Source organism: Falco peregrinus, chromosome 5 (genome assembly GCF_023634155.1).
Source record: "Falco peregrinus isolate bFalPer1 chromosome 5, bFalPer1.pri, whole genome shotgun sequence".
In the NCBI taxonomy this organism is placed as follows: Eukaryota; Metazoa; Chordata; class Aves; order Falconiformes; family Falconidae; genus Falco; species Falco peregrinus.
The window spans coordinates 45628482-45640607 of NC_073725.1; the positions used below are offsets into that span (position 1 = coordinate 45628482).

The 12126-nt window shown below is 37.2% G+C and overlaps 1 protein-coding gene across 6 annotated transcripts in view; it reads right to left on the minus strand.

The window, feature by feature from the left end:
- Window positions 1-12126, minus strand: part of ARHGAP21 (Rho GTPase activating protein 21) — a 119036-nt gene that overhangs the window by 37146 nt on the left and 69764 nt on the right. For all 6 annotated transcript variants that reach the window (XM_055805115.1, XM_055805114.1, XM_055805116.1 and 3 more), the window contains 2 exons: window positions 9144-9222; window positions 2648-2702 (listed from right to left, as the gene is read on the minus strand). In XM_055805115.1, coding sequence (XP_055661090.1) covers window positions 2648-2702; window positions 9144-9222 — 134 coding nt within the window. The remainder of the gene's footprint in view (window positions 1-2647; window positions 2703-9143; window positions 9223-12126) is intronic.

The following is a 12126-nucleotide window of genomic DNA, read 5'->3' on the forward strand; positions in this document are numbered from 1 at the left end:
ATTATACCTCTATTAATACTGTACCTTACTATTTATTGTTCACTTTGCACTTATACTGACACTACAGAGATTATAGTTATCACTTATATAAACTGTACTTCACTCAGGAATAAGTATTTGCTCTGAGGTTTTTATTTTACTTGGATATAAGATTTCCACAAAAGCTAATACAGCATTACTCATGAAGATACAAAAACAAACAAAAAAATGTATGCTATTTCTCAGGTGGAACAAAAAGTTAATGTCTTTCCACAGGGAGTAAAAGGAATAACATTCTATGCTGTTACTCTGAAAATATTTTAAAAGTGAGGGTTCAGCTTTGAATAGGGCAAAGTTCTTCATCAAATCTTGCCATTAGAACAGTAGGTCCTAACATCTAAAAGCTGAAGATTAATAAACACCATCTTCAGTCAAATGAAAAAGTCTATGTCATTCCTCTGAAGTTACAGTGGTGCACTGTACCTCAAAAGTCTGCTAATTACTATTTTAGAAGTGATAATATTTTTCATCCTCTGTGGCAGCCTAAAAGGAAGAAAACTATGGGCCATAACATGCAACAGAAGTAGTCAGATGCAATCGATTTTTATCATCTGTTGCAACTCTGCCATGGAAGACTGACACCTGAACACACATATACTAAAATACTGACTAAAATGTGACAGAACCACATGAACAAACTGCAGCTATCAGAAGTCTTCTCCAATAGGCCTGAGTACATGCAATGCAGACTACAGAAAATACTTGTCTCTTCATGGCTTTCTTTGGCAGATGCTATGTGGAACCGACAGTCCTCAAGACAAGCCACTTTTACCCAAACAAATGCATCATAGCTAACAGGAACATAAACTCCTCCATGTTATATTATAATCATGTACCAACCCAACAGCAAACAACTGTCAGAAGAAACTCATACAAGCCATAGAGACAATGCAAAGCATTTTTTGCAAAATGACTACTCCACCTCTCAAACCTTATCTTCTTTGTAGCTTCAACAGAGGAGCCTTGCATACAGAATTCACAACTCTACTACATCTTACAACTCAAAAGAAACTTTTTTTAATGATACTTGAAAATTATTCCCACACATATATCCAGGTGTTTTTTTTCCTGGGACTCCCACAGGCAGCTATTTTTTCTCTTACCTTTACCCCTCAGTCTCCTCCAGGAGAAGGGAGAATGAGCTTGTTTTCTTTTTACTAATATCCTTCTCTAGCCCAAAGGCAACAATCACCTGACTTTCTTTCTATGCCCCCATTATCTCACCTGTTGATATAACCAGCTAAATTCCAATCGATTTTTTTTTCATCTATACTTCTTCTCAAGCTTGAGCTTTGTGTTTCATCAGCAAAGGCAATACGTGCCTAAGAGCTTCCCACCCAGCCAAATACAAACATTTAACTTTAAACCTACAAATCACACCTAGTCTAGATCCTTGGACTCTTATGGCTACAAGACTGCATTAGATGCACGTGGCCATTCACATAATTTAAAAGTTCAAACTATTCCTGCATTTCTAAATATTCACAATTCCAATTTAAAAAAGAAAAAAAAAGGAAAAAACCCAACAACTCTTCCCTAACACTTCCTCATACAATCAAAACTCACTCCCTGCCTCCAGCATTTTCTGTGCTACATTACTGAAATATTTCTTCACCAAATGTTCCCAAAATACCGCTTCTATTCTAATATTCTTGGCTTGTTGGCCTAACTGGCTGAGTTCCTATACTAGCCTTTTATCTTTACCTTCAGCTCAACAGAGTTTGCTGGTATTTTTCTTTACCCACCAACTTGTCCTTTAACACTGGAAAACAGCTACTGAAACCCACAGGTTTTCCTTAACTGCTGTTGACAGTCAAGTCTTACTATTTCTGTGTGGATCAGAAAGTACAATTTTCCAACCACTAACCAGAAAGTCTAGCCTGCTTGTCATCTTCTCCTTTCCTCTACTTGCAATTAAAAAAACCCAAACCCTAGAGCTTATCAATACAGTAGGTGTTTTTCTAATTCTTCACAACATGCATTACACACATCGTATTTTATTCACAGATCTTTTGGATTTAGAGACACGAAATGGGAGATGAATTATCTCACTATAGATGCAGCACTCAGTTCAAACTGAGAACCTATAGGCACTAGTGTCATGAAATATTTACATCAGTTACAATTAAAAAATTTGGTAACAGCTTTCAGAACATTCATCACCTTGCTTCCCTCCTGGAAATCCACTGGCAATTACTGAGTTATTAACAAAAGCAAATTTTAAGTGCCATACCCTCTTTTTTAAATTCAAAGTTAGTAAAGATTCCCAACTTCTTTAGAATTAGACAACTTTAACTTCAAGAAAGCAACCCAATTCATAAATTCTAACCATAAGGAAACAATCCAAAATATAATAAAAATACAAGCACTATTCTAAGGTTTTTTTTTTTAACAAGATGATGGAAATATCATGTGAAGAAGGTATGCTCCCCTATGTCTGGATTCCTCTGAAATTTCAGGGATGGCAAGCAAGTAAGAAAATATCTAAGGAGTGACAGAGAGATAAATGTTAACTTTAATTATTTGCTGGTAGCACAGTTCAAAGACTTTGCAATCAACATCTTTCATTAGTCAACATACTGTCTGAATGCAAGCTTCATAAACATACCAACTGAAGGATGTCCTCGTCTTTTGGCATAACGCTAAGTTCCAATATGCTGTCACTGAAACAAGTAGAAAAAAACCCACACATTAGCAAAGATTTTTAAATTCTTTTTACAAAGATGATCCATTAACTTACATAGACCAAAACCATTCAAGAATTCTCACACTCAGCTACTCTGCCACATTACCTTACACAACAGAAATAAACACTGATTTCCATTAGAGTCTTAGCAAATAAAGAGTAGAACAGAAATCTGACTGAAGAGTACATCTGTGTTACCAGCAAAACCAGTATACTAAGCTAACACATGGTCTTTTGTCAGTTTTGGCTCTCCTCCCACCCGCCCCAAGTCCTAAGGTACATTAGTTGTTTGGAGCTTCTCAGACAAGACCAGGTGGCAAATCTGTGAATCCAAGTTAAACCTTTCCTCTCTCTTCCTTTTAAAACTAAAGTCGATTATCAGTCTTTAAAATTGCTGAGGAAATATCATGACCACCACATCATGTGAAAAGTGGGGCAGCAGCAAGGCAAGCACTAGCTTACACCTTTTGCTCCAGTCACCTCCTAGCAGGATCAATTTAACATATTTAGTCAGCTGGATGATATTTGAAATATGGATAAAAATGCTTGCTATTTATAAGTGCTGAGTTTGTCAGTCTGACTTGCTAAAACCAAAAGCAACAGCAGCTTAAGGATCCAGGAATCCACATAGTTCAATCAATAAAATTTAAATGCAGGCAAAATGAGGGCACCGAATGTACAACATACCAGTTATCCAGACTCAAATATTGTAAAACAGTGAAACTTGCAGTTAGTATCTGACAGAAAAAAGTATTTTTACAAGGAAGAGAGAAGTATATGCTTGTAACATTGGATACAGAACAGCTGGAATTCATGATCTTGTTCAAGACAGAGAAATACTCTGTTCACATTTATCGAATGTAAACTGGAACAGGTACAGAGAAGGGCTACAAATGAGATTGCTTGTACAGACTATTTTAACAAGGCTCAAAAAAGAGAAGAAAATTGAGAGATTATGACTTATTTAGAAATTTCATGTAACATATCACAAGAAGAAAGGATATTTAAACAAACTGAGACATACCAGCACAAGAAAAAAAAAGCATATAATCTAACTGGGTATATCAGACTAGAAATTAGCTTATCTGTACTGGTTAGTACAATGCATTTGCTGAGAAAAGACAAAACCAGCAGAGAGACTGGCCACCAACTTCAGGGCACAGAGAACAGTCAGAACACTCTTCAGAACACTCAATTGCATTGAGAAGAACCACTTCAGTTTCTGCAGAAAGGAAATAATCTTCTCAAACATGAAATGTGTGATCTATTATGCTTTCTTATATGAAAAATGTTTTTATTTTGTGGTTCCTTTTCCATTTGTTAGCAACCACAGACATAAGGCTGCATTCCATAATTGCAGAGTAAGGGTATTTGGTTTCACAATCTTCTTAAACCATTATTCATTTTGAAAAAGACTGTTCTCCCAGCAGCATAAATCACTTCAGTTTTAAAACCAAAGATCAGCAGTGATAGATGTAAGTTTTTCTTTTTACACAGCTAAGAAAAAATTAAGTCTTCAAAAGCCTTTCAGAGACTTTGCAGAATATTGAATTCTAAGAAACACAAAAGTATTAACTTGTTTATGTGCATTGACAATAGCATTTCCCATTTTGCCTGAATGCATAAACAGCAAAACTATTGACAATGATTCTTTAAAAGTAGTGTCATCAGGAGCTGACTTTTGCCTGAACTCCTTTGTATGGATATAAACTATTTATCAGTTGTATAACAAAAGAGAATATGAAAGGAGTATCATAGCTTGAGGCATTTCCAATGGAGTCTTCAGATTTCATTTCTGTGTGTGGGTAGCATGTATATGTAAAATCTATTAGGCACCTTACAGTTTCATAATAATCAACACTTATCTGCAGAATGAAGACTGGGGAAGTAAAAAAATATGATGAATCACATTGTTCCCCTTCAAGTACTTTTTATATAAAGGACTATCATTTCACACAGAATAAACCATTCTCCTATACAAATATTTTGTGCCTTTTTTTTTTTTTTTAAAGAACATGATTAAATCTGTTTACACAGTCTAATACCATTTTTAGTAGCTATTCAAAAGAGGAAAGGGTTCCGTTCAGGAACAGTATTTTATGTATCATTTAAATAACTACTATTCTATTCCAGTTTGTCTGCAGAACCTTCTGGTGACAATTTGGTTCTTCCTACTTTACATTTTGTGAAGTGCTCTCAATGTTTTTCAATTCTCGTATCAGAAACAAAAAGTTTTACGGAATACTTTTGGTATATTTTATTATATAATGTGCTTGCAAGTTATGAACTAGAAAGAATTAATAAGAACCACCACACACAAAGTGGCCATTTACACAAAAATATTAGATAGATTATTGTGAATTCTCAGAGATATCTACCATGCAAATTACTTTCATGACATAATTTGAATTAATTTTAAATTTGACTCAAACTAAAACACTAATCAGACTATCTTTTGATGCATCATTTTGTATTAACAAAACAGATTCAGTAGCTAAACTACATTTTTAAGTAATCCAAACACTTTCATGAAGAATTTGCAAACAGAATAGACACAGACATTCAAATTCCCCCATTTTTTTAAAAAAAGCTGGGAATCAGAATCCATTTATTTTATTTAGAACCATAAATAATATACAGAGTTTACATTAGTAGTCAACAATATTCAAGTTAATTATGTAAACAGATGAGAGTAAATTCTTAATAGACCAAACTAACAACTATTAGTAAAAAGCAGGAAAACTAGACTTAAAAGTGATCTCATGACTAATCTTACAGGATACAGTTATTTCTAGAAGCTCTCTTGAGGTGTGCCCCTCACCTTCCAGAGGAAATTATCAGTGTAAGTTTAGCTTTCCTACCTCCAACTAGAGCAGAAGAGATAATGTTCTAGACACAGCTTGAATTTTTTCTGAGAACAATACAAAACATGGCTGAATTACATCCCATCCGTAAGTCCCACTGGAATGTATAGGGATCATTTCATTTAAGGCAGCTAAGTTCTGATGTCTACAGCATTATCTAATGTAATGAGGGCAAACACCTACAACTGAACAACTTGCTAGAAAAGTAATGAGTAGCTATGGAAATGGAGCTGCAGGAATAAGCAAATTCAAAAATCAGTAGAGTCCAAACTGAGTTTCATTGTAAAACAACTGAACAGCAAGTGGGGAGGAAGTCTCTCTTTGAGGTCAGAGAAGACAAAATGTGTTGCATCCTTAAAAACTGCTCAGAAGATGATCGGAAAAAAGACAAAAGAATCACCATTTACAGTCTAGCAGTATGTTTGAAAGAGTAATTAAAATGCCCAGAAAATCCTTATGCAATATACTGAAACTATAAATGAAACTGTCCTTAATCATGAATACAGGAGATTTCAACTGACAACTTAGCCTTTCGAAAGGTCTTTCAGCAAGTTGCTTGCACAAAGCCTACAAAAGAAACTCAGGTGCGCTGGATGAAAGATTTGCTAAGACACAAAACAGAGCACGAACTTCATCACTGGGTATTTTTAATATGAAGAGTTTAAGTGAACTTGTGCAAGACCAATCTATCATCAATTCTGATACATTAGAAGGCTGTGCTGATACACCACAAGGCTGCGCTGCCATTCAGCGAGACCCGGGCAGGCCAGAGAGCTGGGCAGAGAGGAACCTCCTGAAGTTCAACAAGGGCAGGTGTAGGGTCCTGCAGGTGGGGAGCAGTAACCCCACGCACCAGCGCAGGCTGGGGCTGACCTGCTGGAAGGCAGCTCTGCGGGGAAGGGCCTGGCAGCCCTGCTGGACACCAAGGTGCCCGTCAGCCAGCAGTGTGCCCGTGGGGCCGAGAAGGCCAGTGGTACCCTGGGGGGCATTAGGGGCAACGTGGCCAGCAGGTCGAGGGAGGTGATCCCCCCTCTGCTGTGCCCTGGTGAGGCCGCATCTGGAGTGCTGTGTCCGGTTCTGGGCTCCCCAGTACAAGAGAGACAGGGAACTGCTGGAGAGGCTCCAGCCGAGGGCTGCAAAGATGATGAGGGGACTGGAACGTGTCCCTGATGAGGAAAGGCTGAGAGAGCTGGGCCGGTTCAGCCTGGAGAAGACCGAAAGGGGATCTTACTAGATCTCACCGATGCACCCAAATACCTTAGGGGCAGGTGTCCAGGGGCTGGGGCCAGGCTCTTTTCAGTGGTGCCCGGCGACAGGACAAGGGGCAACGGGCACAAACCGCAACAGAGGGAGTTCCGTCTGAATATGGGGAGAGACTTGTTTAGCTTGAGGGTGACAGAGCACCGGAACAGGCTGCCCAGAGAGGCTGTGGGGTCTCCTTCTGGATGTGATTTTGTGCAACCTCCTCTAGATGAACCTGCTTTAGCAGGGGGTTGGACTAGATGATCTCCAGAAGTCCCTTCCAACCTCAACCGTTCAAGAACTATTAAATCAAGTGATGCAGATAAAACCTTTGGTTCAGTGAGTTCCTAAGCTAAAGATTTCTAGAAAGTGGCTAGTGCTACCTGACAAAATACCACTCTATTTTCAGTGTTTTCATAGTCTTCTCCTAAGAATCCATTACTGGATACTATCAGAGAGGACACCAACAGAAACAGACCATCAGTCTGACCAAGGATGGCTATGCTGATGCAAGAACAGCATACTAAAGCAAGCAGCATGCACCATAACGTAATTTTACTTGCCATCAAATGACAGCACAAGAAATAAAATGCTTTGTGCAAAACAAACTGCTCTGAGCTCAAAAATACTGTTTCCAAGCAAAGAATTAAGAGAGCTCATTTTTAGTGGCATATGAAGTACTGCCTGTAAGCTGCAAGGAAGATACACCTGATGTGGAGTCTGAGCTCTCTTTTACGGGTCAGAATTAATATATATCTGCTTATCTTGGGAGGCTCAGCTGAAGACCTCCTGATGTTTATACCTCCTTGTATAAAACACTCAAGGTCACACATGACCTTTTGTTAGATCTTCTGTGATGTGCAGGTCTGGCTCAAGACAACAAGTTGTTCTCCTCTAATTAAACATAGCATCCCTTCATCTTCTCTGCACACATGGAAAGCAGGGGGACAGATGCAGCAGTGTGCTATACCATTCCTGGTTGTGCTAGATAATCACTGATAAAGGCCTTGTTCAGGTGTTCCTGGTTTATCCACAGTGGCAAGCATTGCACTCTGCTGGCACAGTTTGCTACCTACTCATGGGGCTGAAAATAACTTTGTTCACAGGCAGACCTACAGTTAAGAATCTTTGACTGTGTAGATCACTGGAAGATGTGATTGGTCTCTCCCTTTTTTGGATTAAGGTAAGAAATTAAATTGACTGATATACCTCCTGGGCTTGTAATGTCCCATGTCCAGGTATGAACAATTGTACAAAGTGCTGTCCATACAAATACAAAATGAAAAAAATGGTACATGGGTAGTGTTCTCTCCAATAAAGGTTATTTTTAAAAAAAAAAAAAAAAAAAAAGGCAGATTTCACCTTTCCAGCTTTGGTATAGAAAGTACTAATGACACAAAATGCATTTCAGTCTATCTTGCCTGTCGTACCTTTCAAAACTCAGTTTTGTTGTATTAAAAACAAAAAAAAGCACACCTTGGAGGTATGTATTTCAAATGAAATCCTGAATAAAAACTCTAATGAAATAGGAAGATCAAGATCTTATTTTTCCTACTTGTAACTGCAAGCACATCTAAGTCTTAATGCATGAAGATTCACTAAAAACAGAATGTGACACGCTAGATGTATTTAGAAAACATTCTTCCATGCTGATCATAATATATCTTTCTTCCACATAACTCATTATTATACTGGAAACTTGTTGCTACAGAACAGAAATTGACACCAAGAAAACTGTAAAAATTAAGGCAGAAACGAGACATGAAAATGAGTATCCAGATTCAGGTATGGACGTGATTTAACAAGCCCTTGTGAGTTGCAGGAGCAGTAAATATTACTATTTCCTCAACTCTGTGCAAGGTTCATAATGTGCTGCAAAACAGAGGAAAGCCAAGATGTACTGCAGATATTTTGCAGGTGTGCACTAGCATCAAATTTTTCCTTTACCAGATATGCTGATTTCTAGTTATCAGATCTCATAAGCAAAGTAGATTTTTCTGATTTTCCTTTTAAATTGACACGTGTGGTATATGTACACCTAATCTGCCTACTTTAAGTTCAGAAAACCTTCCTCTATAACACTGTGTGATTCGCTCACAAGGGACAAGCACTGACATAGACTGTAGCACAATTTAGCACACACATTCTCAAATCTGTCAGTGTTCAGTAAATACACAGAAACAGAAATGTTAAAAGTGAGAGTGTATTAAGGAACATTTAAAAATATGATGACTTTTTCAGAACCACCATAAGTGGTTATTTCCTGCTTAGTATACAAAAAAATGTGTGACACATAAATACTAGTATCTTACCTGTTCTGTATTAAAGCAATGACTTGAGAATATGTCTTCCCAATAACACTTTCTCCATTGACTTTTATAATTCTGTCACCTGGAAAGGTAAAAGTTATACCTTAATTTAATTTGTCTAGACATTTTTTTTTGTAATTTTTATTTTTTACTTCTGTACCTCACAATAATTAAGATCACCAGTAAGTTAAATTCAAGGTTAGTCTTCTTTAAAAATGAAAAAAGAAGAAAGTGAGAGATGCACAATACAACTACATGTAACCATATACAGGATGACCAAGTTTCTACTTTTTTCTCAGAACATATTCAGATGTAGTATATTATTCTAAGCTTCCAAATGAATCACGCACAGAAACAAAAACACAAGCAGGTGTAAGCTATACTAGAGGCTCACTTAATTGTCCCATCTTCAAAATTAAGTTTTTGATGTATTGTAGCACATATTGAGAACTCTGCCCAATTCTTACGCGGATTATAAGTGGTCATTTCATTCTAGCACTTAACCTCAAAATAAAACCAAACCTTAACTCAGAACACTGCCAAGTGTAGCCATACACATCTCCTTTAAATAACAGCAAATACTGCAATTTTGTACTTCTTCCCTCTGAGAAATAAGGAATATTTTGAAAGGCTCCAGTTTCTTGCTTCCTCAGAATAATCTGAGTTGTGTCCAAGACATTACTGGCTCTTCAATGCATCATGGACAGTGCAAAGTGTTGTTATCCATATAGACCAATCTTTAGACCTAACATAATTTTTGTTAGATTTTTCCAAATAGTTTGTTGCACCTTCCTCATTAAGAGTTTCATATACTCTCATAAAGTAACTGGCAAATATATCATGTAGAACTGTTTTCAGCTTTTAATGAAAACTCCATCCTGTTCCTTCATGAAAAATGGTATTTATGTCACCTCTGATCAGAAGAGCAGAAAGGTATCTTGAATTTACTGATGACGAGAAAAGTTTCTATGTGATTACAGGTAGGGAGCTTTAGAAAACTATTGGGGAAAGAAGAACTAAAAGAAAGGACCTTTGCAAAGCAAGCCAAAGGGAATGGTTTTATCATCACCACTTTAAAGGCTGAAAGGCCTTTTTGTGTTTCTGGTGTGATCAAATCAAAGCAAGGAAAAAGCTGTTCGCTCTGAACACTCAGTATGACTGGGTGGCAGTAATACTCTTAAATGTTCATGCACTGTGGAGGTTCCCTGTACAGAACCCAGGGATTTCTGAACTTACCAAGCCACATGGATCTGCAACTTTTTTTAATTTGGTCTGCATACACAATCTAACATCATACAAATAATTTGGTATGATATTTTCAACTTTATTATAAAGTTTACACACACCCTTGCATCAGCTGGTTACCACCCTTTTCCTCGCTTGAAAGAACTCTTGGAGTTTTGTCTCTTGCTTCCTAAACCATGAAAGAAAGGTTGGTGGCAACATTTAATGGCTGCTAGCAATCCACATGATGGATAGCAAACCCTATCCCACTGTTGCATACACACAAGACACCTTATCTAATTAGGCTGAGAAACAGGACTTTCATGACAACAAAGTTGAGATGCTCAGTATCACACTGAAATAAATCCTTTCCAAAAGTTGCAGGAAAAAGAAATGCTATAGTTTCCACCAAAAATTATTCTTATTTACAAGCTCTGAACCATCCCCTTCTAGGCTGTATGGCAAGACTTCCGCAGGAACACACCAGATCCTTTCTCTGGAACTTAAAAGTTACTTTCTTCCAGGGTTTCAGAACTTGTCCACAGATGTGTGTCTTTACTCAGAATCCCCACTAAAACCCTGTGATAAGGAATATCTTTAATGTAGCTCATATCATCTTATCTACTCTTGCGCAGTTTTTACTTTTTGAGAAAACAGACTAGGCTACACACAGCAGCAAAACAAGTCTACTTGAAGCATGCATTCAGAGAACCTGCCAAAAAAAACTCAGGTGGGACAAATGGCAGAACTGGTTACATGAAAGAAGTGGGTGCAAGCAACTGCAAAATACAACTTTGCTCAGTTTCAGGTACATATAGAGGGAAAGGCCTGCACCTGTACTGCAAAAAAGGATATAGAAGCATGAAGGCTTTTTCTAAATAGCTCTCTATCAATCTGGTGGCCCATTGAAATACCTTTGGTCAAACTAGAAATTAATCTGAATGTGCTCAAATCATGTCCCTTTCCACACACATTTTAGTTCTTTATATTCCTGCATATACATAAATGACTGCATGAAGATCAAGACATGGGAAATGTGGATCTGCTGTGGCTGTCTCTATCTCAATATTTCTAATCTTTACGTTTGGAACTCACAGATATGTTCTGGTTTAATGAAATGTCTCATTAGTTAAATATGGCAAGCATGATCTTTCTAGATCTAACATGATTTTACAGGAGTATTAAAAAATACTCGGAATGAACTGTCTTACGTTTGAGATATTGTAACCTATTCCTCAAATTTACAAGATTATTCCAAGCTTTCTGGTGAGTAGCAATCAGGTAAGCTCCTGAGACTGGGCTCACTGATTCTGGGCGATGAAGCTTGTGTTGAGACTTTAGTATTACAAAGGACCATGCAAATGAAAGGTGAAATGCAAATGTGAAATAAGAATTGACAGACAAACATAACTACCTAAACTCATATTAGATTTTTGACTATTTTCTTTCCATTAGAATGACCATGAAACAAAGCCAAGTTGAATTTAAAAGAAAAAATACAGTTGATTCTACAAAATCAGAAATCTTTACAATGTCTGTATCAGATGTTAAGCAATCTACGTCGCCAATCGTTCCCTGAGTGTCTATAATATAATTCCAAGATAGAGATATAGTACAATATTTCACCCTAAACTTAAACAAGAAATAGTGGCATGACCTAATTAGATATAACTGCTATCAGCAATGTGTTTAAGAAGAATATTCTGGTACTTCAAAAATGTATTTTCTCATTTATTTTCTGTTCTTTATTCTGGGCTCCTAA